This window comes from Rhinoderma darwinii, chromosome 6, assembly GCF_050947455.1.
Source record: "Rhinoderma darwinii isolate aRhiDar2 chromosome 6, aRhiDar2.hap1, whole genome shotgun sequence".
NCBI classification, from domain to species: domain Eukaryota; kingdom Metazoa; phylum Chordata; class Amphibia; order Anura; family Rhinodermatidae; genus Rhinoderma; species Rhinoderma darwinii.
The window spans coordinates 95,030,302-95,050,979 of NC_134692.1; the positions used below are offsets into that span (position 1 = coordinate 95,030,302).

The window sequence follows — 20,678 nt, forward strand, 5'->3', positions numbered from 1 at the left end:
CTGATTTGTTTTTATGAAGAAGTGAGCAGAAGCTTAGACTGAGGGGCCGCTGTGCATTTAGTGTTTTTGGACTTTGCAAAGGCATTTGACACTGTCCCTCATAGACGCCTAATGGGTAAATTAAGGACTATAGGTTTAGAAAGTATAGTTTGTAATTAGATTGAGAATTGGCTCAAGGACCGTATCCAGAGAGTTGTGGTCAATGATTCCTACTCTGAATGGTCCCCGGTTATAAGTGGTGTACCCCAGGGTTCAGTGCTGGGAGCACTATTATTCAACTTATTTATTAATGATATAGAGGATGGGATTAATAGCACGATTTCTATTTTTGCAGATGACACCAAGCTATGTAGTAATGTTCAGTCTATGGAAGATGTTCGTGAATTGCAAGCTGATTTGGACACACTAAGTGTTGGGGCATCCACTTGGCAAATTAAGTTTAATATAGATAAATGTAAAGTTATGCATCTGGTTACCAACAACCTGTATGCATCATATGTCCTAGGGGGAGCTACACTGGGGGAGTAATTTGTTGAGATGGATCTGGCTGTACTTGTAGATCATAAACTAAATAACAGCATGCAATGTCAATCAGCTGCTTCAAAGGCCAGCAAGATATTGTCGTGTATTAAAAGGGGCATGGACTCGTGAGACAGGGATATAATATTACCACTTTACAAAGCATTAGTGCAGCCTCCTCTAGAATATGCATTTCAGTTCTGGGCTCCAGTTCATAGAAAGGATGCCCTGGAGTTGGAAAAGATATAAAGAAGAGCAACAAAGCTAATAAGGGGCATGGAGAATCTAAGTTATGAGGAAAGATTAAAGGAATTAAACCTATTTAGCCTTGAAAAGAGACGACTAAGGGGGGACATGGTTAACTTATATAAATATATGAATGGCACATACAAAAAATATGGTGAAATCCTGTTCCATGTAAAACCCCCTCAAAAAACAAGGGGGCACTCCCTCTGTCTGGAGAAGAAAAGGTTCAACCTGCAGAGGTGACAAGCCTTCTTTACTGTGAGAACTGTGAATCTATGGAATAGTCTACCGCAGGAGTTGGTCACAGCAGGGACAGTAGATGGCTTTAAAAAAGGCTTAAATATTTCCTAGAACGAAAAAAATATTAGCTCCTATGTGTAGAAATTGTTCCCTTCTCTTTTCCCATCCCTTGGTTGAACTTGATGGACATGTGTCTTTTTTCAGCCGTACTAACTATGTAACTATGTAACCGGGAAAAGCTACAAAACTCATAAAGTAAGTTTATTGCATGTTGTGTATTACAAAGTCTTTTATTTTAAATTTTTCCAATGAGTGATATTTTTGTTCGATTTCTTAGTTTTATCTGTGAGCAAAACTATGATTATTATGGTTATATATGGTTCCTATTGTCTAATAATAAAAATGTAATATAGTGTCTAAAATAAGCAAAGATACAATATACTGTTATCAGACTACATCACAATATCCTACGTTCTGTATTGTGCATATTGTAGTTTTTGTATGGGGAGATTAAGAGATATACCATTATGTCATGCAGTTTGGATCCCTGACGTACTTTCTTGTTTTTGAGATTAGAGCAAGGGTGTAACACACAGGTGGCCAATGGCAATGTGTTTGCTTATTGTCGTCTAAGTCAAATTCCCTATAAATGTGCATGACAAAAGCTCTGCTTCAGGGACTATCCAGTTTATCTGCACTGACCTGAACCAACGATGACTTTCACTGAAGCTGAGAAGGCAGCCATCACCTCAATCTGGGCCAAGGTTGCTGGCCATGCTGATGACATTGGAGCAGAGGCTCTGGAACGGTAATGCCAACCTGTCATCTTATTATTCATATACGCTATTATTATCTATTGTTATAATTATGCTCTACTATTATGAATATACCACAGTATAGCGCCTCCACATTAACTTACAAAGACTTTGCAATTGTTGTTCTATAAATTATAACATTTCTATCATATTTTAATTACCATTCATCCATGAAGTCTTTCTGTTTTTTTAATAATATATATCATACCTACAGGCTCTTCCTGAGCTTCCCTCAGACCAAAACCTACTTCAGCCACTTCGACCTGAGCCATGACTCCAAGGATCTCCATAGCCATGGCGGAAAGGTTGTGAATGCCATTGGTAATGCTGCCCAACACCTGGATGACATTGACCATGCTCTGTCCGCCCTGAGTGACCTGCATGCCCAGAAGCTCAGGGTTGACCCTGGCAACTTCAGAGTAAGTTATTCATTCAAAATAAAATGGGGGAGTTTTATTAAAACTATGGAAAAGTGGAGCAGTTGCAATGAGATTGCTGCTGTCTTTTTCCAGAAGACCTCTGAAAGCTGGATTATAATTGGTTGCTATGGGCAACTACACCATTTTCACTTGAATCGATTTTGATACATTTCCTCCATTGTGTTTATTCATAATGAAAAAGAATATATACTTTATTCCATGACCACAAATAAATAAAATAGATTATAAATACTAAAAATAAAGTTATAGATAATTAAGTTAGTGTGTAATGACTGAATATGGTAGAATTAGTTATTTAACTAGTAAATCCTTTTTTTTACTATTGTTCTACAATGTAATAAAGAGGTCTATTATTTTGTACTTTATTAAAGCAATTAACATATGTCACTAATGTTTATTTGATGTTATCTTGATGATTACTAATGACAATCTGTTTCTCTTGTAGCTGCTGTCCCACTCCATCCAGGTGACTCTGGCTGTCCACTTTCCCAATGACTTCAATGCTGTTGCTCAGGCTGCTTGGGACAAGTTCCTGTCTGCTGTGTCCTCCGTCCTGGTGTCCAAGTACAGATAAACTGAGCCTCAGTGTGGTAACTGATTGTTAACATGTCTTAGCCAGTTCAATAAAATGTATTGAAAAGTTCATTGTTGTCTGTGTTGAATACTATATTTTTGAAAAGTATGAAAAAAACAAACAAATAATAAAAACCCCAAACATACATTACCAGTTAGAAGTTTTGACACACCTTTTCATTCTGTTTTTTTTTTTTTTTTCCTACATTGAAGATTCATAGATAACTTATAGAGAAGAGGTCTTTAATCACACTAAATATGGTACAAAATATATTTTTATTAAATATACAATACACAATTAAAAATAAATAAATGGATCGTACAGTGCAAGAAACCAGTCTCATAAAGCCGGGGGAGGAAATCGCGCTAATATGCCAAGGGTGCTAATATATAGCAATCACTGGATCAATAGCAAGCAAATACTAAATTGCTATAAGCAAATCACTAAAGATATCGCACATACGAGGTTACATAAAATACCCACAGTGGGGAAAAGGCTGCATACTATAGGTAAGCTATCAGAGATTGCAATATATGTATAGGATGGGAAAACTAGGTATATTCAGTTAAATAATAGCTAGATGAAATGGCAGAACAATTAGCATGCAAAGGATATACTGCATTAGGCTATGGTAAATTCGACATACCCATGGCAAAATAAGTAACGTGAGTATCCTCAACCACCGGGAAGACACCAAACCCGACACGCCTTTCGACGTTGCCTTCATCTGGGCTTCTTGTTTTTTTTCTACTTTGTAGATTCATATCGAAGACATAAAAACGATGAAGGAACACATGGAATTAAGTAGTAAACAAAAAATAGTGTTAAACAAACCAGAATATGTATTATATTTTAGATTCTTCAAAGTAGCCTCCTTTTGCTGTGATGAAAACTTTGCACGCTTTTAGCATACTCTCAGTCAGTTTCATGAGATAGTCACCTGGAATGGTTTGCCAACAGTCTTGAAGGAGTTCCCAGCGGTGCTGAGCACTCTAAGACATGGTAGTTGGAATCAAAAATCTAACATTTTGATTTATCAGACCAAAGTACAGATTTCCACTGGTCTAATGTCCATTCCTTGTGTTTCTTGGCCCAATTCTCTTCTTCATCTTGTTCCTCCTCAGCAGTGGCTTCTTAGCAGCAATTCGGCCATAAAGGCCTGATTCTCGCAGTCTCCTCTGAACTTGATGTTGACATGTGTCTGGTACTAGATCTCTGTGAAGCATTTATGTAGGCTCTAGTATGAAGTGCTGTTAATTTGTGATTTCTGAGGTTGGTAACTCTAATGAACTTATCCTCTACAGCAGAGATAACTCTTGGTCTACCTTTCCTTGGGCGGTCCTCATGAGAGCCAGTTTGATCATAGTGTTTGATGGTTTTCATGACTGCATTTGAGGATACCTTCAAAGTTCTTACCATTTTCTGAATTGACTGACCTTCATGTCTTAAAGTACTGATGGACTGTTGTTTCTCTCTATTTAGTTGAGTAGTTCTTGCCATAATGTGGATTAAAACAGTAGTTGAATAGGGCTAAAAATTGTATGGAAATATGTACCAATCCTACATCTGTACAACTCAACTGATGGTCTCAAGCACATTAAAAATTCAAGAAATTCAAGAAATTATCTTTGGACAAGGCATACCTATTGTCACGGGCACAGGGTATGTGGACCCACTAGGCCGCTCTGCCGTAGCGGGGAGGCAGCTGACCAGGTCACAGTCTATGCGGAAGTCAATGGCAGACAGTAATGCTTGGGTACCTGAAATAGTCCGGGCGGTGGCTGTGGCTTCAGCACGGATGGAGGCAGATGCAGCAGGTGGAGCCAGACGTGGTGGGCAGTATCCGATGAAGCGGAAGACACTTGATGTGGCAGATGATACTTGGCGTGGGAAAAGACATTTGGCGTGGCAGAAGACACTTGGCGTGGCAGGTGACACTTGACGTGGCAGATGACACTTGACATGGCAGAAGACACTTGACGTGGCAGATGACACTTGGCATGGCAGATGAGACTTGACACTGGTAGGCACAGGGACTCGAAAAATACGGAATACAGGAATGGTAACAGGGCACGGGTAACAGCTGGAATGGGAGACACTAAGGGACCATTGCGAGACAGACTGGGAAAGACTAACAATGCTCAGGCAAGGATTAGAAGGTCAGGGGCCTTCTTATAGACCAGTTGATAGTGATGACGATTTCCTAATTGCGCACGCTGGCCCTTTAAGGCTGGGCGCGAGCGTGGCGCGCACCCTACGGGACCCAGCTGAACGGAGCAGAAGTGAGCGCTAACATCTCCTAGGAGGGAGACGGAGACCAGCGCTCACAGATCCATGGCTGCGGGCGTCGGGAGGAGAGTAAACCTGACGGCCCGCGGCCATGGACGCTACAGTATCCCCCCTCTTACGACCCCCTCTTCTTGGGGCCAGAGTGAGAGAGGAACTTTTTAATAAGAGCAGGGGCGCTGAGGTTCTCTTCTGGCTCCCAGGACCTCTCCTCAGGACCAAACCCTGTCCAGTCCACCAAATAGAAAGTCCTTCCTCCTACCCTTTTGCAGTCCAGGATCTCCTTTACCTCGAATACATCAGAAGGACCGCTGGTAGCAACTGTGGAACTAGAAGTCGTGCTGTAGTGGTTCAGGACCACTGGTTTCAGGAGGGACACATGGAAGGAGTTAGGGATTCTGAGGGTAGGAGGCAGCCGCAGCTTATAGGAGACAGGGTTAATTTGTTGCAGGATCTCGAAAGGACCAAGGAACCTGGGAGCAAACTTGTATGAAGGCACCCTCAAGTGAGAGGACAGCCAGACCTTAGTCCCAGGAAGATACTGAGGCGGCTCTCTTCTCTTGGTATCTGCCTTTCGCTTCATGCGATCTACCGCCAGCAAAATAGAGGACCGGGTCTGTTGCCAGATTTGCAGGAAGTCCCCATATGCAGAGTCAGCAGTGGGTACCAGAGATGAAGTTGATACAGGAAGAGGAACTCTGGGATGTTGACTGTACACGATGTGAAACGGAGTGGAAGTGGTGGACTCACTTGTGTGGTTGTTGTATGAAAACTCGGCCCATGGAAGAAGCTGTACCCAGTTATCATGCTGTGAAGAGGTGAAGTGGCGAAGATAATTTTCCATGATCTGGTTGATCCTCTCAACTTGCCCATTGGACTGGGGGTGATAGGCAGAGGAAAAGTCCACGACAACGCAGGATGGGTCTATGATCGTCTGAAGGGACTCCACCGTGTCTTCCGTTTCAAATGATCTGGACAGGGCATCGGCCCTCACATTCTTGTCAGCGGGACGGTAGTGGAGCACAAACAGAAAACGGGTGAAGAACAGCGACCACCTGGCTTGACGAGGATTAAGTCTTTGAGCGGACTGAAGGTAAGTGAGGTTCTTGTGGTCGGTGAAGAACAGGATGGGGTGAGCAGCGCCCTCCAGAAGATGTCTCCACTCCGCCAGAGCCAATTTGATGGCCAGCAGCTCCCGATCTCCAATGGAGTAATTGCGCTCAGCAGAAGAAAACAGTATAGAGTAGTAGCCACATACTACTGCCTTTCCTTTGGAGCTCCTCTGGAACAGAAGTGCACCTGCACCGACAGAGGAAGCGTCCACTTCTAGTGAGAACTGCCGAGATACGTCAGGATGATGGAGGATCGAGGCTGAAGTGAAGGCACTCTTCAGGCTATTAAATGCAGACTCTGCTTCTGGAGTCCACACTTTGGCGTTCACACCCTTCTTGGTAAGGGTTGAGATGGGAGACGTCAGAGAAGAGAAGTTAGGAATAAACTGCCGGTAGAAATTGGCGAATCCCAGGAACCGCTGTATGGCCCTTAAGCCTTGGGGACGTGGCCACTCCAGGACAGCCTTCACTTTCTCAGGATCCATCTTGAGGCCTTGATCCGAGATGATGTAGCCCAGGAAGGGCAGAGAACTCTTCTCAAAGACGCACTTCTCCAGCTTGGCATATAAATGATTCTCCCTCAAACGTAGTAGAACCTGACGGACATGCCTCCGATGAGTCGTCTGATCTGGGGAGAAAATCAAAATATCATCGAGATAAACAACAACACAGACATAGAGTAGATCTCGGAAGATGTCGTTAACGAACTTCTGAAACACTGCGGGAGCGTTACACAGTCCGAAGGGTATCACCAGGTATTCGTAGTGCCCATCCCGGGTGTTAAATGCCGTCTTCCATTCGTCACCCCGGCGAATCCGGACTAGATTGTAAGCCCCACGCAGGTCTAGCTTAGAAAAAATTTTGGCCCCTCGTATGCGATCAAATAGCTCAGAGATGAGTGGCAACGGGTATTTGTTCTTGACTGTGATCCATCCTTCTTTTTAACGAAGAAGAATCCAGCCCCGGCCGGGGAGGAAGATTTTCGTATAAAACCCCTCTCCAGATTCTCCTTGATATAGGCCGACATGGATAGAGACTCAGGCAAGGAGAGAGGATATACCTGTCCACGGGGAAGAGAGGCATTAGGAACCAGTACAATGGGGCAGTCATAGGTGCGATGTGGAGGCAGCGTCTCAGCATCCTTTTTGCTGAAAACATCTGCATACTGAGCAAAATGGGGAGGCAGTCCCGACAGCGACTGAGGCAGAGAAGGCTTGACAGGATGGATCTGCAACAGACAACGACCATGGCACTTGGAGCCCCATTGGAGAACCTCTCCAGAATTCCAGTCCAGGACTGGGGCATGTAGTCGAAGCCATGGCAGGCCCAGCAGAACAGGATTGATGGCCTTGGGCAAAACAAGGAACGAAATAAATTCAGAATGAAGTACTCCAACCTGGAGCTTCAACGGCTTGGTTTTAGAGATAATGGGATCAGGCAGAGGCAGTCCATTAACTGAGGCAACAGCCAAAAATGTCTCCAGGGGAACTGTGGGCAGCTGAAGATGATCCACAAGCTCTTTCTGGATGAAATTTGCAGCAGAGCCAGAGTCAAGATAGGCAGAGACTTGATGCGTCCTGTCGCCGGATACCAGGGTCACAGGAATAGTCAATTTGGAAGCGAATCCTCTGTTAGATTCCGTTCCACCTAGGGTTGTCTCTCCAACCAATCCTAGGCAATGGGGTCTCTCCGGCCTCTGGGGGCACAGACGCACAATATGGCCTCCATGGCCGCAATACAAACAAAGTCCAGAAGTGCGTCTGCATTGTTTCTCGTGGGTAGACAATTTAACATAATTACTCTGCATCGGGTCCTCTGGTGGGACAACTGAGGAGGATTGTGGGACAGCAGAATCCAGCCTGGGAAGTTCTCTCCCCCGGAGAACCTCTTGGGAACGTTCCCGGATCCTCATGTCGACACGGGAGGCGAGTAGGATAAGATCGTCCAGGGCAGATCGCGAGCAGCCAGCTCGTCCTTGATCCCTGAAGACAGTCCCTGCCAGAATGTAGCCACCAAAGCCTCGTTGTTCCAGGTCAATTCAGCAGCCAGTATACGGAACTGAATGGCATACTCGCCCACGGAGAGGTCTCCCTGGTGTAGGGTTAGCAAGGATGCAGCAGCCGAAGAAACTCTCCCAGGTTCCTCAAAGATCGAGCGGAAGGTCTGTAAGAAGCACTGCAAGTCCCGGGTCTCTGGTCCCTGATGTTCCCACAGAGGATTGGCCCATGCCAGGGCTTTGCCGGTAAGGAGAGAGATGATGAAGGCGATCCTGACGTCATCCGAACAGAAGGACCTGGCATGTAGTCTGAAATGGATCAGGCACTGATTAAAAAATCACCTGAATAGTCCAGATGGTGGCCGCAGCTCTGGCACAGATGAGATGGGTGCAGCAGATGGCGCCAAACGTGGCGGATGACACAGGAGCCGCAAGTTGTGCCAGACGTGGCGGATTCCTCCGGACGTGGCAGATAGCACAGGACGTGGCGAATTCCTCCGGACGTGGCAGATTCCTCTGGACGTGGCAGATGACACAGGACCTGGAGGATTCCTCCAGACGTGGCAGATGACACAGGGCGTGGCAGATTCCTCTGGACGTGGCAGATGACACAGGACGTGGCAGATTCCTCTGGACGTGGCAGATGACACAGGACGTGGCACGACTTGATACTAGGGCAAAGCACGGGAAACAGGAACGGGGAACAAGGTACGGGTAACAACAGGAACGGGAAACACTAAGGGACCATTTGCAAGACAGACTGGGAAAGCTAACAGCGCTTAGGCATCGAACTAGGGGGCTGGACCCCTCTTATAGCCCAGGGTACTCACAGGACAAAGGTCGTTCAAGATGTCCGGGCTCCGGCGGAGGTGAGTGGATGCAAGCGCTGGCGTCGCCTGAGAAGGAGGCTGAGGCCAGCGCTTGCCGACTCGTGGCTGCAGCTGTCAGCTGGAGGCTGGAGCTTACAGCCCGCAGCCACAGACATTACAATGACATGCCATAGGCATTTTATGTGTTAACAAAAAAATACGATCCCAGTCTGCAGTCGTCAAACTAACCCCTAGTTCACGTTCCCAGGCACTAATATATGCAGGAGTTCGATCCTCCGAGGCCTCCAATAGGAAGGAGTATATTGTAGAAATGATGCGACCTGGAGCTGTCAATTGTAGCAATATGAATTCAAAGGTGGCATTTGTGGACAGTTGATGTCCCCCCTGGTAAGGCAGATCGGAGAAATGCTGATAACTGAGCATATTCAAACCATAAACCATGAAAGTGTCCTCCCAGGGCAGAACCCCCGCATCTCAGAAAAGGAGTTAAGACATCCATCATCCGATAAGACTTGGCCTAATCGACTGTCGTCAGAGGAGGACCGTACCAAGAAATTAGATTTGTGTACAGCTGGTGGAAATTCCGGGTTGACGAAGAGTGGGCTAAAAAGCCAAGGTCTCTGCGATAGACCCTTTCGAGCTAAAAGTCTATCCCAAAGAATGAGGACATGTTGGGTAAGTATTGGGAAAGTAGAAAGGGCCGGTCTATAATCCGGCAGAATCCAAGGTAAGGACCTAAGGGAAATTGCGGTAATGGTCCGTTCAATCGAGACCCATTGTTTGTTGGAGCTATTTTGAAACCAATCTACGATTCGCATAAGAATTGTGGCCTGAGGGTATAAAAGGAGATAAGAAAAGCCCGCTCCCCCTTCATCTTTGGATGAGACAAAACTTTCATGTTGAGGCGTGGCCTCATATTGCCCTAAACAAATCTGCTTAAGGCCCCTTGAACACTCTTAAAGAATGTCCCTGGAATAAGAACAGGAACCGCCTGGAACAAGAATAAGAAGCGTGGTACTATATTCATTTTGATGACATTCATGCGACCGGACCAGGAAAGATGGCTGGGGTCATAGGAGTGTAGGTTCTTAAGAGTACGTTGAAGTAGTGGGGGGAAATTTATGGAATATAAATCCGCCAAGTCTCCCGGGATCTGAGCCCCTAAGTATTTGATAGATCGTGATTGCCATTTAAATGAGAAGGAAGATTTTGGGCTGTCTAGTAGCGCCATAGGTAAAGAGATGTTTAGGGCTTTTGTTTTTCTATAATTTACTTTAAAATTGCTCACTTGACCAAACCTCTCGAACTCCCATATGAGAACCGGAAAGGAAATAGAAGGGTTCGTAACAAAGAGTAAGAGGTCATCAGCGTATTGAGCCAGTTTATGGTGTGTCTGTCCTATTCTAATCCCAGAAACATCTGGAGAATTACGTGTAGCTGTTGCTAGATGTTCCATCGTAATAATATAAAGCAGCGGAGATAGGGTTCAACCCTTTCTGGTACCGTTTGCTATTGATAAGGAGGGAGAGAGGACACCATTAACCCTTACCCTAGCCGTACACTTCTGATATAGAGAAAGTATTAGTTCGTTATAACATTTTGGGGCCAATCCCTTACTGACAAAGGGCAGACCGCAAGAACTCTCAGTGAACATGATCAAAAGCCTTCTCTGCGTCTACTGATACCAAACACGTAGGGATCGACATTTTCCTGACATAAGATAATAATAAGATGGTCTTATTAGTGTTGTCTCGGACCTCTCTACGTAGAACAAATCCTGCCTGATCAGAGTGTATACCCCACGGAAGGAGAGGAGCTAACCTATTAGTTATAGCTTTGAATAACATTTAACATCCACATTTATCAATGAAATTGGTCAGAAGTTCCAACAAATAGAATGATCTTTCCCCGACTTTGGAATAACAATGATAGTTTGCGTCAAAGTTTGTGGAGTGAACGAGGTCAAGGAAGATACGGAGTTAAAAACCCTGTGTAAAGGATCTGCCAGGCACAACTTCTGTGTATACGCCCATAGGTAATCAGTCTGCACCTGAGTCTATGTCTCTGAGACTGACTCCATCTTCCACCACTCAGGATGGCAGGCTTAGGAGTGGGAGAGCCTATCGCAGCCTGGCCAGATGGAGCTAGCTCCCGCCCTCTGTCTATTTATACCTGCCTTTCCTGTTCCTCCTTTGCTTGTGATTCTTCTCGTGTGGTTTCCTGGCCCAGCTACAGCTTCTGACTATTTGATTCTGCTCCATACTGACCCCGGCTTACTGACTACTCTCCTGCTCTGCGTTTGGTACCTCGTGCACTCCTGGTTTGACTCGGCTCGTTCACCACTCTTGTTGCTCACGGTGTTGCCGTGGGCAACTGCCCCATTTCCCTTAGCTTTGTGTACCCTTGTCTGTTTGTCTCGTGCACTTACTGAGCGTAGGGACCGCCGCCCAGTTGTACCCCGTCGCCTAGGGCGGGTCGTTGCAAGTAGGCAGGGACAGAGTGGCGGGTAGATTAGGGCTCACTTGTCCGTTTCCCTACCCCCATCATTACACCCTGGTCATAAATTGAAGGAGCGGAGTGATAAAGCCTTTGTAGAAAGATGACGGGAATCCATCTGGATCTGGGCTTTTACCAACTGGAGAAGACTTAATAACTACATCTACTTCTGATTCCGAGAATTCCTCACTCAAGGAAGAGATCTCGGCTGCATCTAAGGTCGGCAAGGCTGTGTCAGAAACATAGGAGTGTATTTTATGCTGGAGGTCAAAAGGTGACATATCTGCCAAGGGACCCCTAAGATTGTATAGGGAATGATAGTATTCTCTAAAGATATTAACAATCTCCTTCGATTTATGTCTTGGTCCTTAAGATATGGTTTTGATCAAGGGGGTAAATGATTGAGGAGCTCTTGGATGAAGCGTCCGAGCTAGAGCTTTACCATATTTATTGGAATGTTCATATGAGTAGCGGCGACAGTGATCTCAATAAGAAGCGTGTACCTGATCAAGTAAATCCCTCAGTGAGTTTCGAGCTTCCATCAACTCAACTAATGTCTGGGAGAGTTGGGTCTGCTTATGTTTTAATTCTAGGTCACGTATTTGAGACAGTAGATGTTTAATTATAAATGCTTTTTCTTTTTTCAATCTTGCTCCCTGTTGTATAAAAGTGCCCCGTATAATGCTCTTTAATGCTTCCCATTGAACTGGGCGAGGAGTAGTGTCTGAGAAATGATGATCAAGAAAGTCAGCAATGGAGCGCTTGATAGCCACATGACAAACTGAATCCCTTAAGAGATTCGGATTCAACCTCCACTGCCATTCTCTTGATATTGTGTCTGGGAGAGTAAGGGAAAGAAAGACAGGCGCATGATCTGCCCAGATCATTGTGCCAATCTGGGACTCTGGGTTTCACGAGAGTAAATAATGGCTAATGAAGAACAAGTCAATTCTACTGTACATGTTGTGAACTGGGGAATAAAAAGTATAATCTCTCCCCTGAGGATTAAGAATTCTCCAAACATCCACAAGCTGCAAAGAAAAAAGCTTAGTTTTAAGAGCAAGCAATTGAGAAATGGCAACTGAGTACCTGCCCGAGTCCTACGCCCGATCCATAGTAAAATTAAAATCACCTGCGGTAATCAGAGAGCCTTCAGCAAATTTGAGAAAACTCTGTGAGATAACTCTTGAAAACCCTCGCTTGATTGTAATTAGGTAAGTAAAAATTGGCAACAGTATATAGCTTGCCAGCAATACAGAGCTTCAAAAATAGAAAGCGCCCCTGAGGATCATATTGCGTTGCTACAATGGAGACCGGGAGGGATTTATGGATTGCAATGCTCACACCTCTAGACTTTGAATCTGGATTAGTACTATGAAACCTGAAACCACTGTGTAAAATATCTATGCTTAATGGCCGGAACATGGTCTGCCCTGAAATGGTCTCCTGTAGGAGTAGAATATGAACGCGCTGCTTATGCATATGGTACAGAACCTGAGAGCGTTTCTCCGATGTATTAAAACCACGCACGTTCAATGAACAAAGTTTCAAGACGCCATCTGAGAAAGGGAGGGAAGAGAGGGGAATAGGAAAAAAGAAAGAGATTAGAAATAGAATGGAATCACCACATACGGCGTTCCGGCACCAGAACTACTAAGTTCAGGGGAAAAAGAAAAAACTATTTCTAGTGTTCGTATGAACACGTCCTAAATGTGGGGTCGACTGGAAAATGGAAGAGGGATAATCCTAACCTACTTCCTTATGCCCAATATCAATTTAAGAGTAACACAAATCACATAAAATTCAAAGAATATCAAAAGGAGGTTCAAGAGATCTTGTCCCCAAAATAATTAGGAGCTACGACAGTCAATATCTTGCGAGAATTATGAAAGTATTAAAAAGTAGGACATGCAATATATCCAATTTAAACATTTAGAAGAGGGAACATACATAGCCCATGACCTCCTCCCAAAAAGAGCTATCAATCCACATACTTCCTCATGATATGGCTTAAGAGGAGAAGAAAAAGGCAGGATCAGTGTTTCTATAAGCCACCTGGCAAAAATAGACTGCTTGGTAAACGTTTAACAAAGGGGGATTAATCTTACTGTGCGATCTTTCACTCAAATATGTATATATACCTTTTTTTTATGTGAAAATACGTAACTCTGCATAGTGGATGGACATGACAGGGACCTGCACTTTAGTAGAATGTCAGCAGTTTGTGCACCTTAGAGATATATCTCATACGTAGCATATCAAGGACACACTAAGTATACTTGGTTGACACTATATAGGGGGGGGGGGAGAGATAAAGCACGTGAGTCTCCGTTCTCGTTGATTTAAATGTTAACACCTGTTGAGAGATGGTATGACCAGTTCCCATAATAATAATAATTATTAAGGCCATCATGTTAATAGTTGCATATAACAATTCCGAGGGATGTGTCTAAATCCCTATAAAATAAGGTCACTTCGCATACCCTAGAAAAGGGGAACGTAGGCATATAACATGTAAATTACACATATAAAACACAACTTAGGTCCTATTATGTGGGAAGAGAGAGAGAGAAAAATTGGCAACCCTCTCCACATACACATAACTTTTCATATATGTATCTCCATATTTCTACTGCCCTAATGATGTACAATTGTTGTATTTTCTTAATGCCATGGTATGGTGATACATTGCAAGTGATGTGTTTCACCATCCCCCCTTACATCCAACATTCGGGTTTGATGTCCTCTCCTTCAGGATACTGTTTATTTGTTGTTTGTATGTTTTTGCTTACTCCGGTCTATGTCAGGCATGTCAATTATATTATGGAAATTCCTATTTTGATGGCGAAGTAAGAGGTCCCAAAAGAAAGTCTTCTAGAGGTTCATTTCATGTTTCAGAATGGTGTTACAGGTAGTTTCGCCTAATACTAACGGACTTAATAGTCCGTTTAAACGTTCTATGGTGTGGAGGGAGGTACGACAATCTCATGCGGATATTATCCCATTTAAATCAGATGGATATATGTAGACTGCATCATAAACAATTCACGAATATATATGCATTTCCAGCTATACGCAAAAAGCGGGGAGTAGCTATTACCATTAAAAATTCAGTGGCTTTTCCACTCAGTACTTCTCACATAGATCCGCATGGGCGTTTTGTGATGTTGATTTGTGACATTAATAATATTACATACATTTTGGCTGCAATATATGCGCCTAATCAGAAACAGTTGAATTTTTTCAATCGCTATTTAAACTTATTAATAAACATAGATTATGTTCGGTGTTACTTATGGGAGACTTTAATAAAATAATGTGGCCCTCCCTAGACTCCTCAGCTCCCTCGGGTTCGGATAAACCGTTAGATCTATACAATATCACTCAAAAAGAGTTGTTTCCGGATGTTTGACAGATTCAACACCCCTCAGAAAAAGATTACACCTTTTTCTCCCACCCACATAAAACATACTCACGTATCGATATGTTTTTCGTGGATGCTTTCCTGTTCCACAGAATAGTATCTACTAAGATAGGAAATATTGACTGGTCTGACCATGCGCCCATTAATTTATCTATTGCAGAACAATATAGTAATCCTCCTACATCTCAGTGGCGACTTAATAATTATTTTTTATCAGCCCCTCAATTTGCTAATACATCCGTAGATTTATTGCAAGAATTTTTCTTGCTTAATGACACTGCTGACATATCTTCGGCTACGCTTTGGTGCACACACAAAGCTTATATGCGGGGTCAGTTTAGAAGTATTGCAGCTAGAGATGAAAGACAGAAAAATGAATTGAGATTTCATTTATCATCCAATATTACTCAATTAGGTGCTTCTAACACACAGATTTATTGCCCGCATAGGGCTGCTTTGCTTAGAAATTTACAGAACCAAGTTCACCAACTTGATCTCTATTAATATGAGCAGTCACTGAGAAAGGTGAAAGCACGTTATTATGGATATAATAATAAAACCAGTGCTTTATTAACTTCACAACTCAAACACAGATCGGATCAATCTGTGATACCCTTCCTTTATAATAGTATAAACGAAAAGTTCTTTAATCCCCAAGAAAAAGCTAATGTAATGGCAGATTATTATGCAGATTTATATAATCCTAAAGGGAAGGTGTCACGAAAAAAAATAATTTCTATATGTTTTTGCTTTTAGTATGTTATTAAAATAAATTTTATTTATTTGTGTTTTACTTTTTTCTTTTTTCTTTCTTTTAATTCTCTATGGGGGCTGCCATTTTTTTTCATCTCTGTATGTGTCGATTAACGACACATACAAAGATGGAATACGGCACATACATCCCCTTTGTGAATGCGAACGGGAGCCGTTCCATTCACTATAGCTTGCGCCGTCTGTGTGGGAAAGGAAAGGAAGGTCTTCGGCCGAGCGACATACAGCGCAATTTTCATGTGGACCGGAAGCCGCGGCCAGACAGTAAGATGACTACTTCCGGTCGCGGCTTCCGTCCATATGTTCAGAAGCAAGGACTAGGAGCGGAGGGAGCGGAGGGAGTGGAGGCAGCAGCGGCGGCAGGAGCAGGTAAGTTATGTTTGTGTATGTTCGTGTTATACTGTGTGATTACCACTGTATCTAATCCTCCTACACTGTGCATTCGCTCAAAAAATGGCGGCACACAGTGTAGGAGGTTTGAACATTCAACCCCCTCCTTTCTCCTGGCACTAGCCAGGATAAAGGAGGGGGGATTGTTTGAGTACACTAGAGCGAGTGTGTCTTCTCCAATTTTGTAGCATAAAGCAATGAGGTTGCTTTACCACATGCCAATGCTGCAATTTTGGGAATTGCTCCCTCTAGTGACCAGCACATGGAAATGTTATAAATTAGAATCTATTTTATAATATTTCCTGACTTGTGAAAAATTAAAAAAATTAGAACAATGTGTAATCATTTATATGCTAACAGTTTAACTTAAAAAAAATAAAATATTTTTCTAGCGACACATTCCCTTTAAGGATAACTTAGATACTCCACAGCCTACTATGTCCAAGATTTTTACAGGATATGAACCTGCCTTCAGTCACCTCTCAACAGCTGGAGATGCTCTCAGCTTGTATTTCTGATACTGAAATTCTTCAGGCTAGTAGATCCGTGAAACCTCATAAGGCTCCTGGTCCAGCTGGTCTCACTGTAGATTATTATAGGAAATTTGGTTCTCTTCCCTTACCCCATTTATTTAATTTGTTTAATGCTGTGCAGCAAGGTAGTAATTTTCCTGAAGAGATGTTACAGGCCACAGTAGTAATTTTATCCAAACCTGGAAAGACATTGGATAGAGCGGGTAACTTCAGACCTATATCATTGCTGAATACAGATTTAAAACTGTTTTCTAAAATAATTGCTGAACGCCACGCCACTATTTTTGACTTGGTACATCAGGATCAGGTGGGATTTGTGAAGGGGAGGCTTTCGTCTGATGGCACACAGCGATTTGTAGACTTGTTGGGTTTGGTGGAGCGGGATCGGACGCCTTCTCTGCTTCTTTCCCTGGATGCGGAGAAGGCCTTTGATTGGGTCCATTTCGGATATTTGAGGACAATTTTGGAGGCATTTGGAATTATTGGCAAGGCACATCATAGTATTATGGCCTTATATTATTCTCCCTCTGCAATGGTATTTACTTCTGGATGTACATCAAAAATATTTAAGATAACTAATGGGACTCGACAGGGGTGCCCCTTATCTCCACTTATTTTTACTTTGGTGATGGAGCCATTGGCTACTTCCATTAGGTCATCAGTTGCTATTAGTGGGATAAAGGTAAGGGATGTAATTCATAAAATAGGCTTATTCGCGAATGATGTGCTCATCGCTATATCAGATCCTGAAACATCCTTATTAGCAGTCACTAAGATATTAGAGAATTTTAGTGCAATTTCATACTATAAGATTAATGTTACCAAGTCTATGGTTTTGAGTATGAATATTACTCATCTCATTATGGATTCTCTTCAGAAGCAATTTCCCTTTGTATGGGTTAAGGATTCCATCTCCTATTTAGGAATACAACTTACATATCCCACCTCTCTTTTGTATAAATATAATTATTTACCTTTGGTGTCCAAAATAGCAGCAGACTTATCCATATATCTGAAGTATGAGGCATCTTGGGTAGGGAGAATATCTGCTGTTAAGATGATGATTCTCCCAAAAATACTCTATTTAGAAACTTACCTATTTTGTTACCAGTATCTTACTTAAAAGTCTTCAGTGTATAATTAATAAATATATATGGAAAAATTCCCATCCTAGAGTAGCAGCGGAGGTTTTATATAAGCCGATTGTTAGGGGGGGTTTGGATCTTCCGCATCTGTCTTATTATTATTATTACTATTATTATTATTATTATTATTATTATGAAGCGATTTTGGATCAGACTAGAATGTGGAAAGCTAAAGTTCCTATGAAACATTGGATTTCCATAGAGAAGGAATTACGTGATGGACCTTCCGTGGAAGCATACATGTGGTTATTGTCTAAGGGTGTTAACTTACCTAAATCTCCATTTTTGACAATTGAAGCAGGGCTTCAGGTATGGAAAAAATTTAGTGTTATTAACCCTATAATTCCGGTGAGATCTTCTGATCTTCCTCTTTGGCTGCTTCAATTCCTAATACCTGATGTTGATATCCAAAATTGGTTAACATCAGTTATTGAGTATATTTCTGATATTATGGAGAAAACTCACTTAATGGCATTTACTGATATATACAAAACAAAAAAGAAAAAAGATTCCAAAAACAAACCAGGCACTCTTTGGGATAATAAGAATTTATGTAAAAATATTTTATTGCACTCTAAATAAATTTTAGAGTATAAATATATGGAAAAAACAGAAGTTTGGATAGAATAACTTTTTCCAAACAGGTTGTTCATATTTGTTTAAAAAAATCTCCTGGCTAGGAAACAAGCACATAATTAATTAACATGATTCCCATTAGTATATCCCCCTTACATGCAAGATAAATTACCTATACAGTTTAGCTAAATTTTGTTAGTTATGTATCAGAAACTGCTGGGCTGAATTCACACTTGCGGTTTTCTATATATTTTTTTTAAATTTTGAATTTTAATCAGAAGCTGCACAAACAATTCATCAAGCATAATGATAATCAAAATAGGGGCTGAAATCTCAATTTTATGCCCGTTCTCATTTATCTGCCTTTTGAGTTTCGAAAAAAATGAAGCGGAAATCTGTTATTAACTCTTCCTTTAGGGGGGATTCACACGAGCGTGATTTGGCAGCGTGTAGTGCGCGTGGTATTCGCGCGGCACGCAATGCCCTATAGAAGTCTATGGGGCAGTACACACAGTCCGTGTATTTTGCGCAGCGTTTGTTCGCTGCGCAAAATACGCGACAGGTTCAATAACTCTGCGTATTTCACGCATCACGCACCCATTGAAGTCAATGGGTGCGTGAAAACCAGGCAGGTTGCACGGAAGCACTTCCGTGCGAACAGCGCACGAGCTGTCAAAAGGATGAATGGAAACAGAAAAGCACCACGTGCTTTTCTGTTTCCAAGCATCCAAACGGAGTGAACCCCGACAACCGAAGCTAACTTCACCGGGTTCGGGAGACATTCACTGTGCATGGTGCTGAAAGAGTTAAACTGTTTCAGCACCATGGACAGTGACTTGCGATCCCAAAATACATGAACCTGTAAAAAAAAACGAAGTTCTAACTTACCGATTACTCCTGTCTCCTTCCTGCAGTCCGACCTCCCGGGATGACACTTCAGTTCAAGTGACAGCTCCAGCCAATCACAGGCCAAGCACAGGCTGCAGCCAATTACAGGCTGCAGCGGTCACTTGGACTGCCGCGTCATCCAGGGAGGTGGGGCCCGATGTCAAGAGAGGCGCGTCACCAAGGACGCGTCACCAAGGACGCGTCACCAAGGCAACGGCCGGGAAGTTCTCGGTAAGTAGGAACTTTATCTTTTTTTTTTACAGGTTTTTCGCTGTTGTGTTCGGCATTCACTGTCGAGGGTGCTGAAAGATTTAGCTCTTTCAGCACCTTGGACAGTGACGGGCGTTGACAAGCCTCATCTCTATGATGCCGGCTGCGCGAAAATCACGCAGCCGCGCATCAGACACGCATGACACACGCAGCTGTCAAATGGTTTTTGCGCTCGCAAAACGCTGCGTTGTTTGCGCGCGCAAAAACGCAACGTTCGTGTGAATCTGCCCTTAGATTGCATCTTATCCTTAGGATCAGGGGTAAATGGTAGTCTATTATTAGACCATTCCAATCAAAGTTTATTACCACCTAGATCCAGAAATAAATCTCCATGGCCCTCACGGAGTTACCTCCATTTGATCAGATCCGTCTTGGTATTTATTTGCAAGTACCTCACTTCAAAGACTAAGAGGCAGCCGAGAGACCACACAGGGAGAGGCAGAATCCAATAGGAGGCACAGTCCACCAAGTAGGCGAATATATATTGTATAGTACCGTTGTCCTTGTACTTTCAACCCTGCCAGAGATGTAAATTGTAAAGGTCTTACTCTCGAGTACTCAGAGGCGGCCAAGAAGACACACGGAGTCTGCCTCTCCCCGTGTGGTCTCTCGGCTGCCTCTGAGTCTTTGAATCTAGCTTGTTCTCTTTCTAAATGTGCTACACATTTGGAAGCATCTAGGAAAATAATGTATAGGTGGTATTACACTCCTATCCATTTGTCATGAATATATCCAGCGTCATCTGACAGGTGTCGGAGATGCCTAACTTCTAAAGGTACTATGCTTCATATATTCTGGGAATGTAAAGTGTTATCCAGCTTTTGGCAGCAGGTTTAACATTTATTAAGATCTCTTATAGTGGTTGCCATTAAGCTTGCACCTGCTTTAGCCCTCTTGCATGTGGGGTTGGTGGATTTCTCTCCCGGTGATAGAAATTTTATTTTTCATGTGTTGTCGTCTGCAAAAATATTAATTGCAAAGTACTGGAAATCTCCAAAAGTGCCTAGTATGAGTGAATTGATATTATATGTTAATAATAATTGTGTTATAGAACGCTCTTTAGCCTCTATTCAAGGTTCATATAAACGTACTCTCTTGTGGGAACAGTGGACAAACTCTAACTATTA

General features: G+C 42.9%; 1 protein-coding gene across 1 annotated transcript; it reads left to right on the forward strand.

Moving 5' to 3' along the window:
* The first annotated feature begins 1,718 nt into the window (after window positions 1-1,718).
* Window positions 1,719-2,834, forward strand: LOC142656377 (hemoglobin subunit alpha-5-like). Its single transcript, XM_075831294.1, has 3 exons — window positions 1,719-1,813; window positions 2,035-2,239; window positions 2,706-2,834. The coding sequence occupies exons 1-3, from the start codon at window positions 1,719-1,721 to the stop codon at window positions 2,832-2,834; spliced, it is 429 nt and encodes a 142-aa protein (XP_075687409.1).
* The last annotated feature ends 17,844 nt before the right edge of the window (window positions 2,835-20,678 follow it).